Genomic DNA, 24,946 nt, shown 5'->3' on the forward strand with positions numbered 1-24,946 from the left:
TTGTTAAGTAAGCAAACAAACTTTCGGTTTTAGATGTTATTTTATCAACAAATGTTAACAAAGAATAATAAGTGCATGACATTTTGGTAGACTTTGCGAAATAAATACCAGACTGAAAGTAAAAAAAACAGAAGTGTTATGGAAAGTTTATTTTATTACATTTAGAAATAAAAGTAAAGAACACACAAAGGAACTGTTATTATTAAAAAAATAAAAGAAATTAATTTCATTAGACAGAATATTGAGATATGACTGTCAAATTTTATTTCACATCCATAGTGTCTCCAATGTGCATATTGTGACTTTGTGGTAATCAGCCACAAACCATTACCTGTTAGGCTCACAGTGGGAGTACGCCAATCACTAAGCCGCGCTCAGCCCTCTTGAAATTAAAAAATATATAAATCTATTTTTTCAGGTGTACCTAATGGGCCAAAACTAAAACACATCCGTTTTATCTGCATTGGATATTTTTATTGTTTTTTTTATATTTCTCTTTTTACCAGTAAATAGAAATTAATTACTTCCGAAACCAAACTTTAATAACTTTTATTCTTTATCAGATTTTATCGTTGTAACCCCGTAATCTTACCGCTGACCTACCAGAATACCAAACCGTTAAGAATATGAGGAACTGAAAACAATCAAAAGTTCCTGTTCTTAAAAACTACAGAGGTTTATTGTTTCAATCAAATAAATGCTTGAAATAGTATTTTAAAAAACTTGTAAAAAAAATTTAAGCAGTTCGAAAAGCATCATAATTTGACTTTATGAATCTTCGTCTAATAATGATGCATATAATTTATATTTACTCAGTATTTCATTACTAAGTTACAAGTGTCTACTCTGTCATGTTATTTATAGAGTACGTAATTCCTCAATATATTACAATATCATATTCCCATTTGTTTAACAACAACTTTCACTTTCTATCCAACGTATGATCAATCAGTTATGTTATCTTCCCCAATTTTGATGGTCCATGACTATGGTTTTCCAATGTTCTGTATTTCTCGCTCCCTGCACCAACTTTCAAGCTTCTTATCTCCAATCCACTTCCTAATGTCACCGACCTAAACCAATTTGCCTTTGCGTCATTCGTGTTCATTCAAGTTTACCCATCAAACCTTCCCTTGTATGTGATCATGTGGTCAAATTGACGCACCTTGGGTTCATGTTTAGCAACTGTTTCTTGTCTTTACACATCCCATTACTTCGTCATTAGTTGTACTTTCCATGTAGCTGATCTTCATCATTCATCTATAGCACCACATTTCAAATGCTTCTAACACTCACTCTGTTTCAACATATAGGGTCCAAGTTACCGCCACACTGTAGAGCAGGACTTGACGCATGTTTTCTGATCTTTCTCATATCATGAAAGTACCGTTGTTCCAGTTACATTGACATTTATTTTGAGTCCGTATTTTTTCCCTTTATAAACAAGCCTGTCAAGTAACAACTATATCTCCTCCTCAGATTCACTCATATGTGCTGTACCTTCAGCATTCTTATTATTATACATTATTTTCCCCTGAACCTTTATCTTTTCTGTATCAGTAATTACTTCTCTCATCAGGTCTGATTTCTTGGTATATTTCTTCAGTGTTTGTTTGTTTGTTTTTGAATTTCGCGCAAAGCTAAACGAGGGCTATCTGCGCTAGCCGTCCCTAATTTAGCAGTGTAAGACCCACCGCCAACTTTTGGGCTATTCTTTTACCAACAAATAGTGGGATTGACCGTCACATTATAACAACCCCATAGCCGAAATGGCGAGCATGTTTTCGTGTGACGGGGATTCGAACCCGCAGATTTCGAGTCGAGTGCCCTAACCACCTGGTCATGTCGGGCCTATTCTTCAGTGATTATATTATCCGTTTTTACAGCAAGTATCTAAAGTTTAAACTCTCTTGTTCTAACGGGATCTTTCCCAATTGGTATAAATTTGTTTTGTATCATTTTAGATGTCATAAATTTTTATTACAGTCATCTCTGTTCAAAATATTTCCTTTAGCTGGTTTAGTAATTACTAAATATTTATTATTAGTTCAATCTTCATTTTCTTTATTTCTCAAATTCCACTCTATTTGGGTTTAAAATAAACTTCACAAATTTTAAAATCATTCAACAAAGTTTCAAAAAGTAATTAAAAATATAAAAAAAATCAATTCCATAAGGAATGGAGAAAATCTCAATCCTTAAATTAACACGTTCTTCTCGGGACCATTTAAAGTGTAGTCCGATAAATTGTGGAATAAATTATTATTAACAAAAGCATCTCTTAATTGATCTCTCTCTCTTTTTTTTAAAAAAAAGCTATTCTTTCTAAATGCGTTAGTTTAGTTTTGAATAACTGATTATAATTATTATTTCTAGTTATCACTTTTCACAAATAAAAGAAATCTGCCAAACTTAAAGATTCCTTGGGACTTTGTTTACACTTACACAATTGATTTCCTAAAGTTTTATAGAGTTTCTTTTAAATTTCACCTCAGCTGCTAAAATTGATTTTAGGCTTCTCTATACTTTTCTAGTTGTTTATATCTGAAATTTTCATTTTAAAATGCAAAACTTTTGGAATAGCCTTAAACACCTCACAGTTATTCAGAATATTCAGATTTACTTTAACTTTCTGTAGCTTCAGACCAGTTAGTTCAGATCTACCAAATTCCCATATTTTTCTTGAATAGTTCGTCAAACATCCTTATGTTTAAGAAATCTCGACAGGCTTATAAAATTACAAATAATTTATATAGCAAAGAACACCTATTTTCCTTATTAAACTTTCCTTAACTTAAAGAATGCACACATTCTGACCTAGAACCCTGGTCATTTTGTGTCAAAACCCCTTAAAGTTAATTATTTATGTGATTATCCAAAAAACTGCACAACATATAAGATTTAAGTTATATGTACAATTCTGAGTGTACAGTTCTACTTCACTATAAAAGAATGTTTAATTGGAATCGAAAAGATATATATCAAATTTAGAACACGTTTTTGAGACTAGATATAAGAAAATGAATCACTGGCATCTCTAAAAAGTTCCAAACTAGATGGAACTGACTATAATGAATTGCATAGTCCAACTCATCTACACAAGTGGCTCTCAGTAATGATGGCGTTGCCCTAAACATACCTGCAGTGATGAAGACCCTTTAGACGTTTATCATAAATATACCTGCAGTTATGGAGATCCTTTAGACGTATTGCTTCTGACAAGTGGTGGTGTTAGGAGGGAGATAAGTTTATTTGAACTACAAAGGAGGTCACTTAATATTAGAACCACCTTTTAAATCCACCCAAGATTCATGTACTTACTCTACTGAATAAAATGCAGTTAGACATCAGCTTATTGTGGTGGGTGCTGACCGAAATAAAAAGCCCTTGTTTTCTAAACCTTAAGTTATCTAAGTGCCAATGAAGTGCGCTAGTAGAAGTAAATTCAAATGAGCCCAGGAGTTGTCCTCATTGAATGGAACCTAATACCAAGTAAGACACATTCTAAGATGGTTTAATCAGTTGTTTGTTTTTACCTTGGAGATACTGAATGTTATGGGTATCCAGTAACATAGGACTGCATTAAGAAATGAACAGCAACACATTTCCAGTGTACTATGAGCAATGTTTATGTAATTATCTGGGTATGTATTTTTTTCTCTTTTATACTTTTCTTATTGCTTGTCCCGTTTTCTTGGTGTGGCTGTTGTATCCTGTCCTGCACAGGAGTAAGGCCTAACACCATATCCACGTAGAGTCTGAGAGAATTGGTAGTGGCTGAAGGTATACGCTCAAAGGTCAAGTAAGAGAGTAATTAGCAATGTCTGGTGTCATTGGATCTCCTTCTTGTTGTAAAAATATAATTTCACTCCCACAGGATAGGTTCTCTGCTTCAGCATCTAGTCTTCTGAGAATTCGTTCATTAAGAGTATAAATTTCATTGCAATCTGAACTTCTGACTAATCAGAGCTTGGCAGTGACTAAAGTTACCCATCCTTTATTTCTATATAAGTCCTCATCTTGGAGAATAAAAGGCCATTCAGTGAACTGAGCCATGGAATGTATCATAGCCATGACTGTTAAAATAATGCCGAGTAACTTGTATAATAGTATTTCAACTACGCACCTTCATGTTTACTTTTACTTTTGTAAGTTTCCTAAAATCGTGATTCTGTGTAGTCATGGCAGACTCTTATTAAGTTTCGATTTGATAGTGAAGTTCAAAATAATTCAGATTGTGGGCAAGCTGTGAAAGAGAGCTAAATCCTTCTATTTTCATATGCAGTACAAATTTCACATAATTATTTGGTTTTGGTTTTATTCACGAAATACACTGCTGTCCACCTATATTCGTCACTTTAGGTGTATCACTAATCTAGTTATTGCCAACCTAGATTGCCGCTGTCTTCTCATTGGCTACTTTTGCCATCACAGGCCATCAACGAAACCTTCTAAAGTGACGGGCCTGACAGTGACATGTCAAAATAAAACTATGCAGAGCAATATGTAGACTTTTAGTCATATTAAACTTTGACTTTTAAATTACTTTTAATTCTATATCTAGTTTCTCTGTGTTATGAAATAAAAGTTAAGAGTTCGATCTAGACTTGCTAGTATTTAACTGTTATATTTTGTAAAGATTGTCATTATACCTTTGCTCTTAGTTACTCTGACTTCTGCTTGTATATATTGAACCAATTAAGTTTTTGCCATTTGCTAAACCCTGATGTTTACTTGAGTTATTCTACTTGCTACCTATTAACCAAAAAACTTTCTAACCAAAACTGGCGAATCTCCAGTTATTGGAGGACTTACTTTGGACTTGATTTACTTCAGCTTGGCAATAGAAAACTTCAATAGGATAAATACCTGAAGGTAAGTGTTTTCGAAGGCCGGTTAATGACAGTCGAAAGCTCCATTGAGCTGATTTAATTTACCTTAAGGATGTGTATGTTATTGGTTGACAAGAATACCGAAACACCACTATATTACACTGAAACTGTTGTATACATATGTGAATGACGTCAGTAAATTCTACATTAGGTATACAAACAAATAGAAGTTATGGCTTCCATAATATATATATATATATATATATATGTTTGATGTTCAAAAATATTATTTGAAATTAAGTAATATATATATTATGTGTATGTATATATGTGGGGATATTGCACACAGAAAACAAAAACTGATGACTGCGAACTAATGCTTATATTAGCAAGAATATTTGCTGGGTTCATAATCTTCCAACATCGTTCAGGCATCTATTTTCATCTCGCGTGATTACATTAGAAGAGTGTATGAAAAGCATGTAAATGTCATTCTGCAGAAGAGACCAGAAGTTTCAGCATTACATCCTTCTGATTATTCTGCCGACTAAGTAACTAGTGATGGATGAGTTCTTCCGATAATTGAACACACTGACTATAACAAACTATTCCGTCAGCTTAACCGACCACCAGATATATTTATGCTTTGAGAGGAACATTGTAATTCCTGTTAGACAACGCGTTGTTTCCACGTGGTGCGGACAGGTTGGGTTGTACATCGAAAACTGCTCCCGCCCAATAGAACTGATGAGGAGATGTTGTGTTATCTGATGTTCGTGTGTGCTTGAACAATTTTGTTTCGATAATAGTTCGTTGAATGTTGCCCAAAGAACATACGCTTAGATTTCAGATTTAAAAACAAAGTTACGGTAATGATCGTTGAACTGTTAGAATAACATTTCCAGCACGTAGTGTGATAACACACACACACACACAAGAAGAAATCCTTCATAGCGAAGATAATTGAGACGCACGGCGCGATTGTGAGGGTTTGTATGTTTATCAGTTTCAGCTTCGCCTACTCTATAGGATGGATCTAAGAGACCTTAGTAACAAAGAAAACAATAACCTGTAACAAGCTATGGTTGGCTACGATTCTGATATTAGTTGCATTACCTAAACGGAAATGGCAGTAAGCACTCATATAATTCTAAATAATTATCATATCTGAATGAAAGTCTTTAAAAAATAAACAAAAAATACGTAAAATGTTTAAGAAATATTAATACTGTTATATTATGAAGTTAACATGAATTTTAGATATTGTGAAGTTAACATGAATTTTAGATATCTTAGATATTGTGAAGTTAACATGAATTTTAGATATCTTAGATATTGTTAAGTTAACACGAGTTTCAGATATTTTAGATATTTTGAAGTTAACATGAGTTTTAGATATTTGACTCTAAGTCTTTCTGTTAAATATCACAAGGCTTAGGAAAAGATAAAGTTTATGTTTTGTGTGCGTATAATTCACTATTAGTTTTCGGAGTCGAGCAGTTATATTTATTTAAGAGTAGATAAGTATTTTCTTATAAGGTAAATAAAGACATTTTCCCCATTCCGTTATTTAGTTGGTTATGCACAACTTATGAATATACAACTATGTACAAACTGATAAGAAAAATATAAGTCTGTACTAAATTATAATAATGATATTAGTACGCATAAACTGTTAAAATACAAATATGCACAAACTGATAAGAAAAATACAAGTCTGTACTAAATTATAATAATGATATAAGTACGCACAAACTGTTAAAATACAGATATGAACAAAGCAATGAAGTATACAAGTCTGTACTAAATCATAATAATGAGCCCCCCAGTGGCACAGCGGTATGTCTGCGGACTTACAACGCTAGAAACCGGGTTTCGATACCCGTGGTGGGCAGAGCACAGATAGCCCATTATGTAGCTTTGTGCTTAACATAAAAACAAAACAAACATAATAATGATATAAGTACGTACAAACTGTTAAAATACAAATATGAACAAAGCGATAAAGTATACAAGTCTGTACTAAATTATAATAATGATATAAGTACGCAGAAACTGTTAAAATACAAATATGAACAAAGCGATAAAGTATACAAGTATGTACAAAATATAATGAATAATCGTATAAATATGCACAATTGCAAACAAAATGTATTTGTTTTTACAGAGAAATCACGTTTTCCTTTGAGCTTTTGAAATAAGTCAAACAACGTTAATATTTACTCTTGGAGATATATCAAATGTAAGATTTCTACACAACACATTCAAGCGGTTAGTTTGTTGAAGCAGCAAAAAAAAAGGACAGCTTCAGTTTTGGGACTTAAATCTGACGCTTACAATTTACACGGTTTTTCTGTGAAGCGGAAAACAAAGCGCAATCTAAGACCCTCCGCGGACTTGTAGATATCAAGTTTATGTTCTCTTTTCACAGTACCTTAAAGTCTCCTTAATCCCTGAGTATTATATTCTGGAAGAAGAGATTCCATTTTTCTCTTGTATGTGACATTTAAAATAAATATACATTTTATACTGACTAGTACATGGCAGTTCTTTATGGTCTAACGGATGTTTAATAAAAGTCAGAAGTGACCAACATTTCCAACTAAACACCGGGGAGGTTATTATACATCGCGAGAGAAATAACCCACGTGAAAATACTGATGAATCACTTGAATAAGTGTATGAAATACGTGTAATAAAGATTACAAACTTTCTCCTTAAATAAAAAAACACAGAAGAACGATAATAAGAAATATTAATTACAAAACAAAATCTACGAAACTAGGAGTTTAGGATGTCCGTGATTTCTGACAGAATACGGCCCTGCATGGCCATATGGTTAGGGCGCTTAACTCGCAATCTGAGGGTCGCGGGTTCGAATCCCCGTCACACCAAACATGCTCGCCCTTTCAGCCGTGAGGGCGTTATAATGTGACGCTCAATCCCACTATTCGTTGGTAAAAGAGTAGCCCAAGAGTTGACGGTGAGTGGTGATGACTAGCTGCCTTTCCTCTAGTCTTACACTGCTAAATTAAGGACGGCTAGCGCAGATAGCCCTCGTGTAGCTTCGCGCGAAATTCAAAAACAAACAAACAAATATGACTGATTATCTAACTTAAAGGAACATTACGTTTGGTTTCGTTTCTTGCTTCAGAAACGTCTTATCTTTGATGCTGAATGTTTCGTACAAACTTATCATGTTCTGACTCAGAGTTCTATTCTAAGAAAAGTGATTCTATACAACATCTCTCAGACGCATCCTGGAAGATTAATATTATCAATCAAGAGAGAAGGTGTGTCAAAAATGTTATTCAACTGACACTAGCATAAGTTTTTATATTATATGCTTCGAACTACGCTATTAATGTTATAAAGCACAATACCAGGTTATTTACGTCATGAAAATTTTAATGCAAAAATTATTTAAAAAATACGAAATTAACAAAAGATTTATAATAGGTATAAAATTGTCTTTGTTGTACTATCCTAAATCAAAAACTTTATATACACATTATATATATACTGTCTGTAAAAATAATTTACTCTTGAATTTGATGAACAGTTTCTAAAACAAAAGTTATACTCTTATAAGTGATTAGTGACTCAAAAACAAAACTTCTATTCTTACATTTGACGTGCAGTTCTACAATGAAGATAACAAAACCTCTACTAGTAAATATCAGATAGAGTTTTGAAACAAAAGTTTTACTCATAACCTTTCAGATAGAGTCCTAAAACAAAACGTCTACCCTTTCATTTGAGGTACGATTTTAAAACAAAAGTTGTACTCTTATATTTCAGGTAGAGTCCTAAAACAAAATCTCTACTATTAAATATCAGATAGAGTTTTAAAACAAGAGTTTTACTCTTAACCTTTCAGATAGAGTCCTAAAACAAAACATCTACCCTTTTATTTGAGGTACGATTTTAAAACAAAAGTTGTACTCTTATATTTCAGGTAGAGTCCTAAAACATAACCTTCACTCTTACATTTGAGGCACAGTCCTAAAACATAACCTTCACTCTTACATTTGAGGTACAGTCCTAAAACATAACTTCTACTATTCAATTTGAGGTACGGTCCTGAAATTAAGCCTCTACGCTTTCATTTGATGTGCAGTTCTAAAACAGAAACATGACTCTTACATTTTATTTAGGTTCTTAAAGAAAGCTTTACTGTTACAGTTGAGATGCTCTTCTGCCTTTATACGCATTTTATGCTCAGCTTTAAGACATTCTAATCTTATTTTTGATGTAGGATTCTGAAACAACGAACCTGTTCACATAATTCATAAAAAAGTAATTTAACATGTTGTAGCTTGATACTGTTAATAGTCTTGCAATGCTACAGTTACATTTTACTGGCTAATATATTAATTTCAATGCAGTACAAATCTGTTTTCTAAGATATTTCGTACTTTACGATGACAGCCGTCTGGTTTCAGATATGTGTAACTACATAATTATTCCATTAGATAGTCTTCCACTAAAACTATAAAACGCTCTTTATATCAAATTAATGTGCAACAACTAATTATCTGATAAAATATTTTGTTCCTAAAGCTACGTCTTGTGACGCTGAAATGCACAAATATGTTCCATAAATGTAGCATTTTTTTTTAATTAATGAGAATATGTCTCGGCTAATGTGTATACATACTTTTTAATTTCCTCTGTGTTTTTTGGAATATTTTCAAACCTGAACAATACAAGCAAAACAAATATGTGTGACTTCACATATCCAAAAAGTCAATAGTAAGATTATTTGTTATTCTCAAGAAAAATAACAACAAAATAAACACTATCTACAGTCGCTGTAGCTAAGAGCATAATAGTCAATCCAAACAATTCACTGTCAGAAACGATATGGTCACAAAAGTGCGTTTCGTATTTCTTGGGATTTTGGTTCAAATAAGTTACTTCTTCACTCGTTCTTCAGTGACCAGAAACAGGGCAATACTCAAATTATTGATATACGTTGAACAACTGAAAATTCCTTTAAAATACCAATGGTGAGTGAAATAATTATTTATACAACATTTCCGTATTTGTATACAATTATTTTTCCATCAAATGTCTATACAATAATATAGCTAAATACATAGGAACGTGATCAATTCACTCACCAACCCAAATTAAATGATACTTGTACCATGTCTATATGTTACGTCATATTGAATAATGTAGATAATGTTCACCATGTTCTATGACATATAAATAATACAGATAATATGAACCATGTGTTGCGTTATTTTAAGTAACACAGATAAATTACACCATGTTAGTGCGATTTCTAGGCTACATTAGATCGTAATATTAGATAGCTGTAACAATGGATCAAATACGTAGCTTTTGATCAGACAAATGCTTCAGAAAATTTACAAACGTACAAAGGTTGAAGTGATATAAATAAATAAAATATTTTACCCAATATTCAACTATTTCCATTCTGAACAGTGCAGCTCAATAGATAATAGGTCTTATAAGAAAAACAATACTACTCGTATCTCTTAAATCTTGCAAGAAAGTAAGGACGTATCTTTTCTTAAAGGACTTATTGCAGAAAATGGAAGTTCTAAAAAATATAGATTCATACATTTTCTCTGCTTGTTTTATGAGAAACATAAGGTTTTATAGGATAACAAATAGATTTTTTTTTCTATGCCAATGCCACAGCAACGTTTGGCTTTGAGAACGTGAACACCTGCGAAACAAGAAATGTGCAGCTCCGATAACGTTCCTTGTTTTAAAGCTTGAAAGATTTGACTTCAGTTTTCTTAATGTTATAAAATGATATATTTACTAGTTCATATAACCTCTGAATGTACATAAATTAAGTATTTACCTATGTATGTACGAATATACAATTACACTGCTGTGTACCTTAATTGCTACACTTACGTTTTTAGGGCCTAAGTCTACTTGTTAATGTACAATTTGTGGCCCACGTGCGAAATCTACAAAATATCTCAAATTCTTTATATCTTCCTATGATATCTAGACACTACTTAGTACCTTTTTCACATACGTTTTAACAGACAATTTTTCTGTCCTCTCCCCCATTTCTACAGGCAAGTACGAGTTTCTATGTATATATACAGGTTGGGACAAAAGTTACTATACGGTTTGTACAGTTGGTATACTTGATATTATACGGTTAATACTAAAGAAAATATTAAGAAGACAGTTGAAAACCAACTTACTAATTGTTTGTTTCAGAGTAAGACTCTAGAACTTAAGTTATGTTCTAAATGAAGCAAATGTTTAGTCAGTATTGCCCTGACCTGGTTATTGGCAGATCGCAAAACTTCAGGCGCATCTAAGAAACACTGAAAATATTGTTCGGTCTGTTTTTTTTATTTTTTTTATACCTTTAGAGTTATGTGAGAGTTTGTACTCATGTTAATAGGTTGTTTTTATAACTCTAGAATAAAGGTAAGTAAGAATTCATTCTCACTTTAACAGGCTATTTTGATATCTCTAGAATAGAAGTAAGTAATAATTTGTCCTCACTTTAACATGCTGTTTTTATATCTCTAGAATAGGGGTAAGTAAGAATTTGTTCTCACTTTTAACAAGCTGTTTTTATATCTCTAGAATAGAGGTAAGTAAGAATTTGTTCTCACTTTAACAGGCTGTTTTTATATCTCTAGAATAGAAGTAAGTAAGAATTTGTTCTCACTTTAACAGGCTGTTTTTATTACTCTGGAATAGAGGTAAGTAAGAATTTGTTCTCACTTTAACAAGCTGTTTTTATATCTCTAGAATAGGGGTAAGTAAGAATTTGTTCTCACTTTAACAGGCTGTTTTATAACTCTAGAATAGAGGTAAGTAAGAATTCGTTCTCACTTTAACAAGCTGTTTTATATCTCTAGAATAGAGGTAAGTAGAATTTGTTCTCACTTTAACAGGCTGTTTTTATAACTCTAGAATAGAGGAAAATAAGAATTTGTTCTCACTTTAACAGGCTGTTTTTATAACTCTAGAATAGAGGTAAGTAAGAATTCGTTCTCACTTTAACAGGCTGTTTTATAACTGTAGAATAGAGGTAAGTAAGAATTTGTTCTCACTTTAACAGGCTGTTTTATAACTCTAGAATAAAGGTAAGTAAGAATTTGTTATCACTTTAACAGGCTGTTTTATAACTCTAGAATAGAGGTAAATAAGAATTTGTTCTCACTTTAACATAATATAGATTAGAGACAAGTAAGTTTACTGTGTATGTTGATAGGTAAAATGTTTTAAAACATCAAAATCAAGATTTTTGTCTTACATTCACAGACTACGTGTTTATTATAATTCTAAAGGTTGTGAAGGATTTTAATATACGTGAGCAGACTAAATATCTGTAATGTTTTAAATATAATTAATTTTGTGTGTGTGTGTGTAAAGGCTAAATTCCTATTGTTTTTTTGTGTTCTAGTGGTATGTCAACGAATTAAAAACAGACTCTTCTTCTACAACCAAACCTATACTATATTTTTTAACAAAGCCCTTTCTAATACTAAATACTCGTACTAGTCTTCATAAACTGTAAGCATGCGCATGCGCGAATATATCCGATGCAGTGAAACTCTACCTGGTGAACACACACCATCTAGCTTGTTTCACTCGTGTAGTTGATTGAATTCAAGTGACAACTCGTGCTGCGATTTAGAACTGAAACTTGACGATTGGATAAATGTACTTATGTCGTATATAAGAACAGTTTTAAATACCTAATATAAATTTTTGGCTATCTAAGTTGGTGGTTATCTTTCTCTGCTATTCAAGTTTGTTTAGTAACTATACAGTCTTATTATTCAATTCATTTAATAGCGAATAATTTTAGACAATACAAATCTATCAGTTACAGTCATGGCTGTTTAATGTTTAGAGATTGTAGTTACAATTTACGTATTAATTTGAGTAGCAATTACGTTCATTTCAGTAGATTATACAGTTATCATGTTATTGGATCTTTGGTTTAAACATTTCTTACAGCAGTTGTACTAAGCATGCCAAGCCAATAACTGCTAGTCGTTTTTATATTTAGTTAATGGCTATTCATTGTTCACTTACATGCTGACAGATGGTCAGTAGTAACCAATAGCTGTTTTACATCTAGGTTTAGTGATCGTTTTCTGTTAGAATACTTACAGTTGTTATACTCTTTTGGAACATATTTAACATTAATGGTTAATTGATAGGAGGAAAGTTAACCAGAAGATATACTGATCTAAGGGCTATTGTCCAGAAGGTCTATTGTTAGATAAACTGCGATTTAATAGGTAATTGGTTAGCAACATACAGCTAAGACAAAGACTATTTACGATGCGATAAAAGCTGCACAGACTCATCAAATCATCCTCTCCTTTCTCACCTTGTTAAACAACCATGAGAACATATTCACACCTGTAATTATCTTCTCTTATTAGAGACATCTTTTCATCATGAATAACGTGTTAACAACAGTGTGGAGGACACTGTCCAGAAGAAACATGTCGTGTAACCCAGGAGACGGAGGAAGACGGGTCCATCGATGTCTGTCCATCGTGGATGTGACTTGTCTAGGTAAGTATCTATCTACCATGTAAAATTTAATACATGAATATTCAATCGATTTATCAAATATGAAAGATGGATAGGCACTACTTATTTCAGCAAAGGGAAATAAAACTCTTTTTCTGGATGAGTATATTTATTTGACTTATTGGACCTTTTAAGTAGTAATAAAACACACACCTGAGGTTTTATTTGAATAATATCTTTACTTTGGTAACTCTGCTATACAGGATATTAACGCACGATAACTTTATCCGAGTACCACATTGTTATTGCTACAAGCCATTTTTACTGTTAAAGGAATTGCTATAGTTAAACCTTCCATAAATAAGAAGAAACTATCTATATATTCAAGTAATTTTTTCAAACTTTTCCGTGCAGGTATTCTGCGTATAGTCATTTGGCGTCGTTACAAAATGGATGCGAATGGTCGTAAACTTGCGTCAATCCTCTAGCTTAGACAAACGCTACATACCAAAACGATTGTTTAGTAAAGCTTATATTTGCTTGATTCTGTTTGTTTGTTTTTTGTTATGTACTTCTTGAATGTGACAGTACTCTTTTAAATAGGTTCAGAAAGTTGAATATATTTGCATAAACGTAAGGTTTATTAACCTTGAATGTAGATGGGAATGATGGTTCACGTAGGTATTCTACGAATGTGGAATACCGCATTAGAACTTTTGTTTGAATTGAAGAAAAATTATTATGATTATTCTTGCTACTGCCTTCATCTTGTATAGACGTGTTTCATACCTCTTCCAGCAGCTAGCAGCAGTCTTTAATACAGAAGTCGGTCAGTCTCGGTAAAATACCGCAATATCGCTTGTTGTCGTATGAAGAAAGATTCTATTTATTTATTTATTTATTTTCCTTTGTCGTTCGTATTCGATTTGTTCTCTGCCTAACATTTCCTGAATCTACTGTTTGTTACAAAAACTTGATACTTTTCTGTTGGAAATCAGTATACCTGAATACATCATTGTTATACATCAGGTAACTCTGTTATACAGGATGTTGTTAGAGTACGATAACCTCACCTGAATATCACGTTGTTATACATCAGGTAACTCTGTTATACAGGATGTTGTTAGAGTACGACAACCTTACCTGAATACCACGTTGTTATACATCAGGTAACTCTGTTATACAGGATGTTGTTAGAGTACGATAGCCTTACCTGAATACATCATTGTTATACATCAGGTAACTCTGTTATACAGGATGTTGTTAGAGTACGATAACCTTACCTGAATACCACGTTGTTATACATCAGGTAACTCTGTTATACCTTGTATAACAGAGTTACCTGATGTATAACAATGATGTATTCAGGTAAGGTTATCGTACTCTAACAACATCCTGTATAACAGAGTTACCTGATGTATAACAATGATGTATTCAGGTAAGGTTATCGTACTCTAACAACATCCTATGTTGTTAGAGTACGATAACCTTACCTGAATACCACATTGTTATACATCAGGTAACTCTGTTATACATGATGTTGTTAGAGTACGATAACCTTACCTGAATACAACGTTGTTATACATCAGGTAACTCTGTTATACAGGATGTTGTTAAAGTACGATAACCTTACCTGAATACCACATTGTTATATATCAGGTAACTCTGTTATACAGGATGTTGTTAGAGTACGATAACCTTACCTGAATACCACATTGTTATACATCAGGTAACTCTGTTATACAGGATGTTGTTAAAGTACGATAACCTTACCTGAATACCACATTGTTATATATCAGGTAACTCTGTTATACAGGATGTTGTTAGAGTATGATAACCTTACCTGAATACAACGTTGTTATACATCAGGTAACTCTGTTATACAGGATGTTGTTAAAGTACAGTAACCTTACCTGAATACAACGTTATTATACATCAGGTAACTGTGCAATATAGGACGGACGTGTTTAACGTACGATAACCTTCGAGCTATAGTGATCGCTTTCAAGAAATATAAAAATTATCTGGTATATGACAATTGACTTTGTTTTCTGAGGTCTCTTTATACATCTTATGTAAGTGCGTATGAGAAACTACGATAAATTAGCACTTGTAAATGGACAATTAGGTGATTAATTGTACGATAATTGTACAATAACTCGGGTTCTGCTCCTTAAGGTTAACTGCGATGGAGATTGTATAATGTTTTAATCATCAAGAGTATATAAGAACAATGACTCTAATCTGTTTCTTGAAGATATAAGATAAGATTCGATTCAGGAGATATCAAGAATATGAACAATCAAATTAATGCTATTTATTCGCGAGACCTTAACTATAATATGTCATTGATATCATCTCGCCTTTGTTGTACAAGCAGTAATGCTCTGTGTTTAATATATTACTTATAGTTGCTGTTGAGATAACATCATTAAAGTGCTCTGTTAATAACGGTACTAATTTCATATCCCTGCGAATATAAGATTAATTGCTATCGAGATAATAAGAGTAATATATATATATATATACATATACAATACATTGTGAACAACCGCACTGATGTTACGTTCTTTTTAAGAATACAGATTCGTTGATATATACTAAGACATGGATATACATATAAATATAAAATTAAACACCAACAAAATTATCTTTTTTAATTGAATATTTAAAAAAAAACATAAAAACTTAATTTTTGTACTTTCAAGCATTGTTTATAAACCCGTGTTTTAATTCCAACTGCCCTTGACATCCTTAAAGTTTTGTTTTCCTTCAACTTTTTCAGCAAAATGTTTTCATTTGTAGAAAGGCATTACGAGTAAGAAACTCTTAGTTTTGTTAAAGGATATGTTTTCAACCAATCTAAACTCGTCAATTCTGAAAATTATTTACATTTTAATCAACAACATGAAGTCCTTGACTTATTACCGAAATTTATGCAATTTAAATTCAACCAACAGAGAACGAAACCTGGGGATTTTACACAACCGAAGCATTGCTCTAAAGGCTTAGTTTTACACACAGTTTAGCTAACTTTCAACTTGATTTATTAACATCTTATCGCAAAATATTCATGACACCGTACACAGATAGCCTAATGTTACAATGAATGTTAATAAAATTTCACCTTCTGACATTTGCTCATCCGTAGAAACTGCCATTCAAATTTAACGAGATAAAACTTTGTGGACTCCATTAAAGAGAGGCCATTCTTATATGTACTCATTGGCTCCGCTGTAATTAACCGATTTACTTTGAGAGATCTAAAAAAGAAATGTAATAGTGTTTTTACGCTCGGTGTGCGTGTGTAGAAAAAGGTCACTGTAATGATAGTTTACTAAAACTTTTGAAAACTAAAATGAAATAATCTCTAGAAAAAGAACTTTAAAAACATTACTGTTATAGAAAAAACATACCAGATGTTACCTAATTTCATATGGTTTTTAATGTGATTTAAGAAGCTTTGTTTATTCCACTTGTATTTTGTTTTGCTTTACTGTTAGCTATAGTTCTGATGATATAACCACAAATGTTAATGAGTAACCTAGAACCCATTAATTTGTTTTACTTGAAAGACCAATTATATCTTTTACCAAATCACTTTTCATCATAGTATCACCTTTAAGCTCTAATTGTGGTTCACTTTCAACTAATATAACTGAATTTTGTGTTTATAATTCCCAAACGTTATCTTATATATTGTTGAACAAATACACTAATTCAGAAGTTTTATATATATATAAGTTGTTGTTTGACATCCCTTTTTTGTTTGCCTTCAGTTCTCTTGGCTTAGCATACGCAGTTACTAAAGACTGAGTTAAACTGAGTTAAAGGTGACGTACGTGTTTCAATTGTGACCAATTCTTTGGAATACTTGTTCACTTATCACCAGTTTTATTTTTAAGAAAGAGATTTAACAGCAGAGGTTACAGCCACTTTTGTTGCAGATAATAATGAATAGAAGTGCTTTGTTGAGTTTCATGTTGTGAATCCTTATTTTCACTTTAATAATTTTAGTCCATGTATTCATTTTTAGTGAAAAGTATGGGCTCGCATTCCGAACAAACTATTGGTCGTTTCAAAACGAGTCTATAATAATTCTAGTTTTTCGAGTACATATATATATATATGTATATTTACAATTTCCATATCATTATCCTAAAACTAATAACGTTCAGTAATTAAATTCCTTGAAAAAAAACAATTCTTTATACGTTCTATATTTCACAAAACACCGTAGATCGATAACTAATTCAGGTTAAAAATATCTTGTAAAATAATGGATAATGTAGTAATTAAATCCCTTGAAAAAACAATTCTTTATACGTTCTATATTTCACAAGACACCGTAGATCGATAACTAATTCAGGATAAAAATACCTTGTAAAATAATTGACATCTTTAAATATTTATACATAACCATAAATATAAAACTTTTCCCAGAATCAATCAAAACTATCCCAATTCTAGGATCCACAACAGTCTGAAAACACATAAGACTACTTTCTTACTGCTTCAACTGCTGTAGGTTTTGTTATTAGAACAGCCTGTACACACACTAGTCTACTTTTCCTATTGCCTTAACATCATTTCGCTGCCATTCTTGTAATCGATTTGAAAGTAACTCATAGAAATATTACGTCAAACATTTAATGCTAATCTAGAAAAAGAGAGAAGACAATTTAAGAGCTACAAAAATATCGTTTATTGTATGTAACTAGTCAGTAACTCTAATATACCTGATCATACTTGTATAATGTGATAAATTTCACTAAGTTAACAACAACAACAAAAGACTTGATGTTGGGCGTTACTTCTTTTTCAGCTCTAACTGAACATGCTAATGACTCATTTCATGATATTAACTGGCAAACTACATCTATTTCTTCTTTAAAATGGCTATCTCTTGAAAACTGGCCCATCTTGAAAAAGAAACATACTGTTAATCAAAATGAAAAATTTGGTTTAATCACCCTCTTGATCGTTTTTCACCTAACAGCTCTTAATGTCTTTTGATTCTGACGTTACTGGTTGGTGTAATTTAAAATGTAGACTAGCATATCAAAGCTACATCATTTGGCATGAGGAGAATTGATAAGCTCTAAAAACGTTGGGTAATTTATAATCAAAAACAGAAGGTCTTGTCTCCGTACGTTTAAGTAAACTAAAAAATATATTATTTTTGAGATAGTGCCGGCCATAATTATTTATGAAGATAGTGTGTGCAAGATTTACTTACCATCAAGATAATAAAAGTGATATGACTTTTATTCTTTAAAGAATGATATGAATGATATCTGTTTATCATCTCTAGTTTAGCTAACTTTGAATTTCGATGTTTTACGATCATTATCTTCAAAAACAAAATATTCTAATGCTTTTCACCTTGAATCCAAACCACTGTAGGCCTAGCATCAGTATTAGGAATAGGGTTGTACTGTCTCATGGGGGAAGCCGCACGAACTCACGTAGGCCCAGCTATAGTGCTGTCTTATCTGCTTGCTGCAGTGTCATCATTTTTGGTCGGTAAGGAGCACTTTGATTAGTAATGTAGAAATAGGTGTTCTGGTAAGTGAAAATGTGAGTCTTTGGTAAGTGGTATATTCATTAGTAAGGAGAAAAGTAGGATTTGCTGGTTTATGTGGGAAGTAGAAACCCTATGGAAATATGCAGTTTATGTGGTTAAAAAGAACATTGACATTAGTATACAGTTTATGTGGTTAAAAAAAAACATTGACATTAGTATACAGTTTATGTGGTTAAAAAAAACCATTGACGTTAGTATACAGTTTATGTGATTAAAAAAACATTGACGTTAGTATACAGTTTATGTGATGAGTAGAAATGTCAGTAGTACTGTATAGATTATATGATAAACAGGAACGCCATTGGCTGTATAAAGTTCATAATAATAATGTCATGGTAGTAAATCATGTCTTACGTATTAAATATGTAATGGAACCATACAAAATTACAGACCTAAACAATCCTACTAAACCCTAGAAAGGTTACCATCAGAATGGCATAGAGAGAAAAAAAATAATTCTTTAAGATTTAACTTATGGTTAATTGCTCCTTAATAATTTATATGTGATCATGCAGTAGCAAGTTGCTGCAGATACGAACTGTGACATAACGGAGACATGTTTAACATCTATATATTTGGTTCATAGTTAATCCCCAACCATTCGACGGTGAAATTCCTGTAACAGTTATCTACCATCCCTTTTCGAAGAATAACAATCGTATAATGAGATTGTTAAAACAGTATAAAGTCAAAAATCATAATATTTAGAAGAAAAGAGCCCTTCAATATTCACTATTGAAGCAGAGAAACTTTAACGAACAGTTTTTAGCACAGCAATATGTCTTAAAATCGCACTAATCCAGAACAATCCCCTTGTTCATAATGTTAATGTTATGTTTACGAAACAGAATCTCCCTACTTAAAAAACAAAACAAAAATAGTGTAATGAAGCTAGGCCTCTTTGTACCAAAAACAAAATAATGAACAAGGATATCAAAATGACCGAAATTACAATTCAGAAATTCATAAGCATACAGCCACACATCTCAAAATCAGGGGCTGTTTTCATAAGAAAGATAGCAGTGAGACTGTAATCACAACAATGGAAGAATTAGTTGAAAGGATAGCATGGAACCCTGTTACATAAAGTGCAATTACCCTTATGTATTTGTATATAAGTGATGATTGGACGTTTTAAGTTGTTATTGTTTTTCACGATGTGATTATATATGTGTATAATATTTCAGGACTTTGCTACTCCGAACTCGCAACCCGTTTTCCGCTAGGTGGCTCTGCCTATATTTATACCTATGCCACAACAGGAGAGTTCTGTGCCTTTGTTATCGGTTGGGGCATGGTATTAGAATACACACTTGGTGCTGCCCTAGCGGCTAAATCTTGGAGTCAGTATATTGATGTAGTGACGAACGGCAGTCTTTTTCGCACTTTAAACCAGCCACTAGGTGTCATCAGTATACCAGGATTTGATTCCAACCCTGATGTATCAGCTGTTCTAGTGATACTTACTATGAGTCTCGGATTTATCGGTAAAGTAAAGGTAAGGTGTTTTATCACTGCTACTACACTTTCTGGTAGAGAAAATGGATGCGAATTAACCTGAGTTACTATCATTTACTATCACTAGGTGTGTGTGGAGAAAATGGATGGCATACCAACTTGCTGTTAGGACACTGACAACGTGTCATCTGTTCAGATGAGTCCTGTTTCTAGCTTGTTAGAGTTGATGGTAGGATTTGTGTTCGTCGTTTGCCTGGAGAACAGATGATTGTGTGTTTGTTTTTGAATTTCGCGCAAAGCTACGCGAGGGCTATCTGCGCTAGCCGTCCCTAATTTAGCAGTGTAAGACTAGAGGGAAGGCAGCTAGTCATCACCACCCACCGCCAACTCTTGGGCTACTGTTTTACAAACAAATAGTGGGATAGACCGTCACTTTATAACGCCCCCACGGCTGAAAGGGCGAGCATGTTTGGTGTGACGGGGATTCGAACCCGCGACCCTCATAATGCGAATCGAGCGCCCTAACCACCTGGCCATGCCGGGTCACCAATGGGAAACAACAGAGTGTTAAACTTTATCGAACTGTATCTAATGGTCGTGGTGAAAACATCAATATCTGTATAAAATAGTAGTAAACACAATCTTGAAATTTAAAAATGCTTCTGAGTCTGTAATTTGTATTTAAGTTAAACCACTCGCTTAAAATTATAAATATTTTATTGAATCTTGAACACTGAGCTATAAGAATAAGGGTCTAGTGGATAGCTTTACGGGTTGTAGGTCGCAAGGTCTTGGATTCGGGAGATAGTGTCGCTGAACACGCTTCGCACTTTCAGCTGAGATTACATTATAAAAAATATAGTCAATTCCGTTATTTGGTTCAAAGAACCGAAGAAAGTCCTTATGGCAGCGAGTGTTGCTGGATGCCTTCCTTCTGATCAGTAGTTCAAAATTAGCGATGGTTTTAACTGAGTCATAAGGACCTCTGACCTGACTGTTTTTCCAACGTGTACATAAGGTGACGCTCAGTAACTGAATGGCCCAAGAAACGTATGTTCTAGTTAAAGATTCGTTGATGAAAGAACACTTCTGATGTCTTTTTTCAACTCTGTTTTAGTGTTATCAAAATACCTAATTAAAAACTTAATGATTAAAACCTGTGACACAAATTGAGGTTAACTCTTGATAATGCTGATATGTTTTCAAAAGATCCTTTATTTTTGCTGTACACATTTAATGATATATTCTATACCAATAAAAGTCCGTATGTCTTGCGTAACACACATTAATGTTAATTAAAACTGATTATAATCTATTTTTGGTGATCTTATTACAAATAATTTTTGCAGTTGTTACACGATGATTAAGTATGTACAATCGTAGTTTAATTGTCATTAATCGATAAAAGAAGACAAATAATCCTGTTATTGAATAGAAAACAGATGTTGAGTACATCATAATTAAACGACTTTGGAGCCTCACCACATCGCTGCAGTCCATGTTGCAATGCCCGCTCATAACTTCCCCATTGTTAAGTCTCCTTCGTAAATCTGTTATGCCCAAAACACACATCTTCTCCCTGTTGACTTTCCATAATTAAATTAGCGTACAAGGACGACGCTTTTACAGCTCCTAAATCAACAGTCTTATCGCAAAGACACTGTGACTGATGACTTGACTGTTATATCCTTGTGTGGAATAACATGAATACTCCAGCTGCCTGAGGTATATAACGGCTCAGCATGACATATAACTGGAAGTCTTATCTCGCTCAATCCATACCCTGTTGGCCTAGTTTATAGTTGAAGACCCTTCTTTATTATGTTGCTTACTGTTGCCTGTAACATGTGGACGGCTTTTAATATTGACCTTTATGCTTATGGATTCTCAACTGTTACAGGACGTCGCATTTTGCTTTCCAAAACTAGAGTACGACTTGTTGCAGGTCGCTTTATGGATGGTCCTGGTGCCCCAGGTTGACTCATATTCCTTTGTTTTCTAATGTCGTTAAATAAAAGGGATATTTCCTAACTAAATCTCCTATCTAAACACATCCTTATGATCTGAATGAATCAATATTTTATGTCAGAAAGAGCTGTTACATTTGTTTGTTTGTTTTGAATTTCGCGCAAAGCTACACGTGGGCTATCTGCGCTAGCCGCCCCTAATTTAGCAGTGTAAGACTAGAGGGAAGGCAGCTAGTCATCACCACCCACCGCCAACTCTTGGGCTACTCTTTTACCAACGAATAGTGGGATTGACCGTCACATTATAACGCCCCCACGGCTGAAAGGGCGAGCAAGTTTGGTGGGACGGGGATTCGAACCATACCATACATACCATTCCCAAAAGAAATTAATTTTCGGTGTTATCACACGACTTACAAATACCAAATAATGTCAAAATATAGTTTTGATACATGTTGTTTCCCAGTAACTTTTAATCAGCTGTGGCTGTATCGTGACATTTTTGATTTGTATATTCAAGATTGGTTTAATATAACGTAAGTAATTACCCTAACACAATGGACACAAGTGTTGATTGACTGCCTCAGGAGGGAGTAGTAGAGACAATGACATCACAGTCCCACGCACCAGAAACTATTACGTCCACATAGTGGCTCCAGAGGGCGCTACCATCTCTTCTAAGGCACATACACTTCCCAAATTCTTCAATACTCTCTCCTTTGAGCTGCACTGGATCCTTTTGTCTTTTGTTGATTCTCATCCTCTTGGTATTGTTAATGTTTATGTGTAGCCCAGTTTTCAGCTTCATCAGCAAGTCGTTGGGTCTTGGATTGCATGTCCTGCTGCCTGTGTAACAGGAGACATAGATCATGTACAAAATTGAGATTTTCTAGGTGCTTCATGACTGTACACTGGATGCCTGTCTATGTTTTTTGGTAGTCTGCCTCATCTCCCAGTCGATCACAATCAGGAAAATAATTGACAAAAGCAAGCATTCCTGCCTGACACCAGTCTGAACCGTAAAGAGCTCTGAGATTTTCTGTTATGTATGAACTTGTATGTTGACTCCTAGCACAATTATCTGATGATGTTCACGAATATTTCTGGGATGCCATAGTGTTGGAGTACGTTCCAGATTGATTTTATGTCGATCCTGTTGAATGCCTTTTCAACATCCACAAAGTTAGTGTATAGTGGTGTCTTCCATTCATTCAATTGCTTAATGATGATTCTGAGCATGGATATTTGATCTGTGCATGATCTATCCACACAGAATCCTGCCTATTGATCTATGAGTCTGTCAATCAAGGCCACCTTCAGTCTCTCCAAGATCACTCTGGTGAGCACTTTGCTAGGCACTGACAGCAGCATGATGCCTTGCTAGTCGCCACACTTTGGCAACTTCACAAGGTATCCCTTCTTCCACTCCATTGGCATATATTTTTGTTCCCAAACCTTCCTAAAACTGGAGTAACATCTCTGTCGTGATTGGGACATTTGTCTTCAGTGCCTCTGGTGGAATGCCATTTGGACCTGCTACTTTCCCATTTCTCAGGAGTTTGAGTGGCCTTGTAATCTCTTTCTTTGTTGGGGAGGGGTTTGTGTTAAAATTCAAAGGCTTAGATGCTGGGGTGGTGGTTGGGCGATCTACATAAGTAGTTATGTTTAATTACTACCATTCTTACCTCTTTGTAGATATTTTCAAATATTTTTCTCTAGAGATTGCTTCTCGCTAGCTTGAAACCTTATGCATAAAACTTTATAGTTTTAGAGTACAACTTATAAACTTATGCATAAATTAAAGCTTCTGCAACGATTGTCTTGTGCAGATTCCTAACACCTAAAGTTAAATACCGTAACAAATGATGTCACATTAATGAATGATGTAGTGTTTTGACCAAGACTTTGATACATTTCTAACCAACACAACGAGCTCAGGTACTGGGCGAAAGGTCTTGTCAGTAGTGGTGTGTATCGCAAAGTGTGCATTAATTGTACTATAAAATGACAAAGTTTTATGCATAAAATTCAAAACTAACAAGAAGCGAGCTCTAGACAAAGATTTGTCAAAATATCTACGGAAAAAAACATAAGAATAATAGTTAAACATAACTATTTATGTAGATCCATTAAAATTTAGCAGAACAAATCAACTTATAAAGCTAAACATTCAATTATTTTATATTACTTAGAGATTTATATAAGCGTCCTTTTTGGGACAGTAATTGTAAAAAGTATGTAAAACAAATTAAATATAGAAGCAAAACTGTACTATAGTACATTAAATGTGTACTACGTCATAAAAAACACAATCAGCTGTAGAATAATAATGTAAGTGTCTCATTCAATATTTATAATAACGTAATATTAGATATGGTAAAATCATTTCAGGACAGATAATTGTAAGAGTATGTAAAGTATATTATTGGATATGCTATACTATTTACCTAGACCCGGCATGGCCAGGTGGTTAAAGCACTCGACTCGCAATCTGAGGGTCGCTGGTTCGAATCCCCGTTACACCGTGGGGGCGTTATAATGTGACGGTCAATCCCACTATTCGTTGGAAAAAGAGTAGCCCAAGAGTTGGC

General features: G+C 33.5%; 2 protein-coding genes across 2 annotated transcripts in view; both read left to right on the plus strand.

The window, feature by feature from the left end:
• The window catches only part of LOC106458632 (voltage-gated potassium channel subunit beta-2-like), an 88,518-nt gene extending 75,212 nt beyond the window's left edge, over positions 1 to 13,306 (plus strand). The window contains exon 17 of the transcript XR_002610397.1: positions 13,250 to 13,306. The gene's annotated coding sequence lies outside the window, so the exon portion shown is untranslated. The remainder of the gene's footprint in view (positions 1 to 13,249) is intronic.
• A 6-nt stretch (positions 13,307 to 13,312) lies between these two features.
• Positions 13,313 to 24,946, plus strand: part of LOC106458633 (probable cationic amino acid transporter) — a gene marked incomplete at its 3' end in the record, with an annotated part of 21,518 nt that continues 9,884 nt past the window's right edge. The window contains exons 1-2 of the mRNA XM_013918158.1: positions 13,313 to 13,385; positions 20,118 to 20,428. Of these exons, the coding sequence (XP_013773612.1) occupies positions 13,313 to 13,385; positions 20,118 to 20,428 (384 nt within the window). The remainder of the gene's footprint in view (positions 13,386 to 20,117; positions 20,429 to 24,946) is intronic.

Source organism: Limulus polyphemus, unplaced genomic scaffold, assembly GCF_000517525.1.
Source record: "Limulus polyphemus unplaced genomic scaffold, Limulus_polyphemus-2.1.2 Scaffold495, whole genome shotgun sequence".
Taxonomy (NCBI): domain Eukaryota; kingdom Metazoa; phylum Arthropoda; class Merostomata; order Xiphosura; family Limulidae; genus Limulus; species Limulus polyphemus.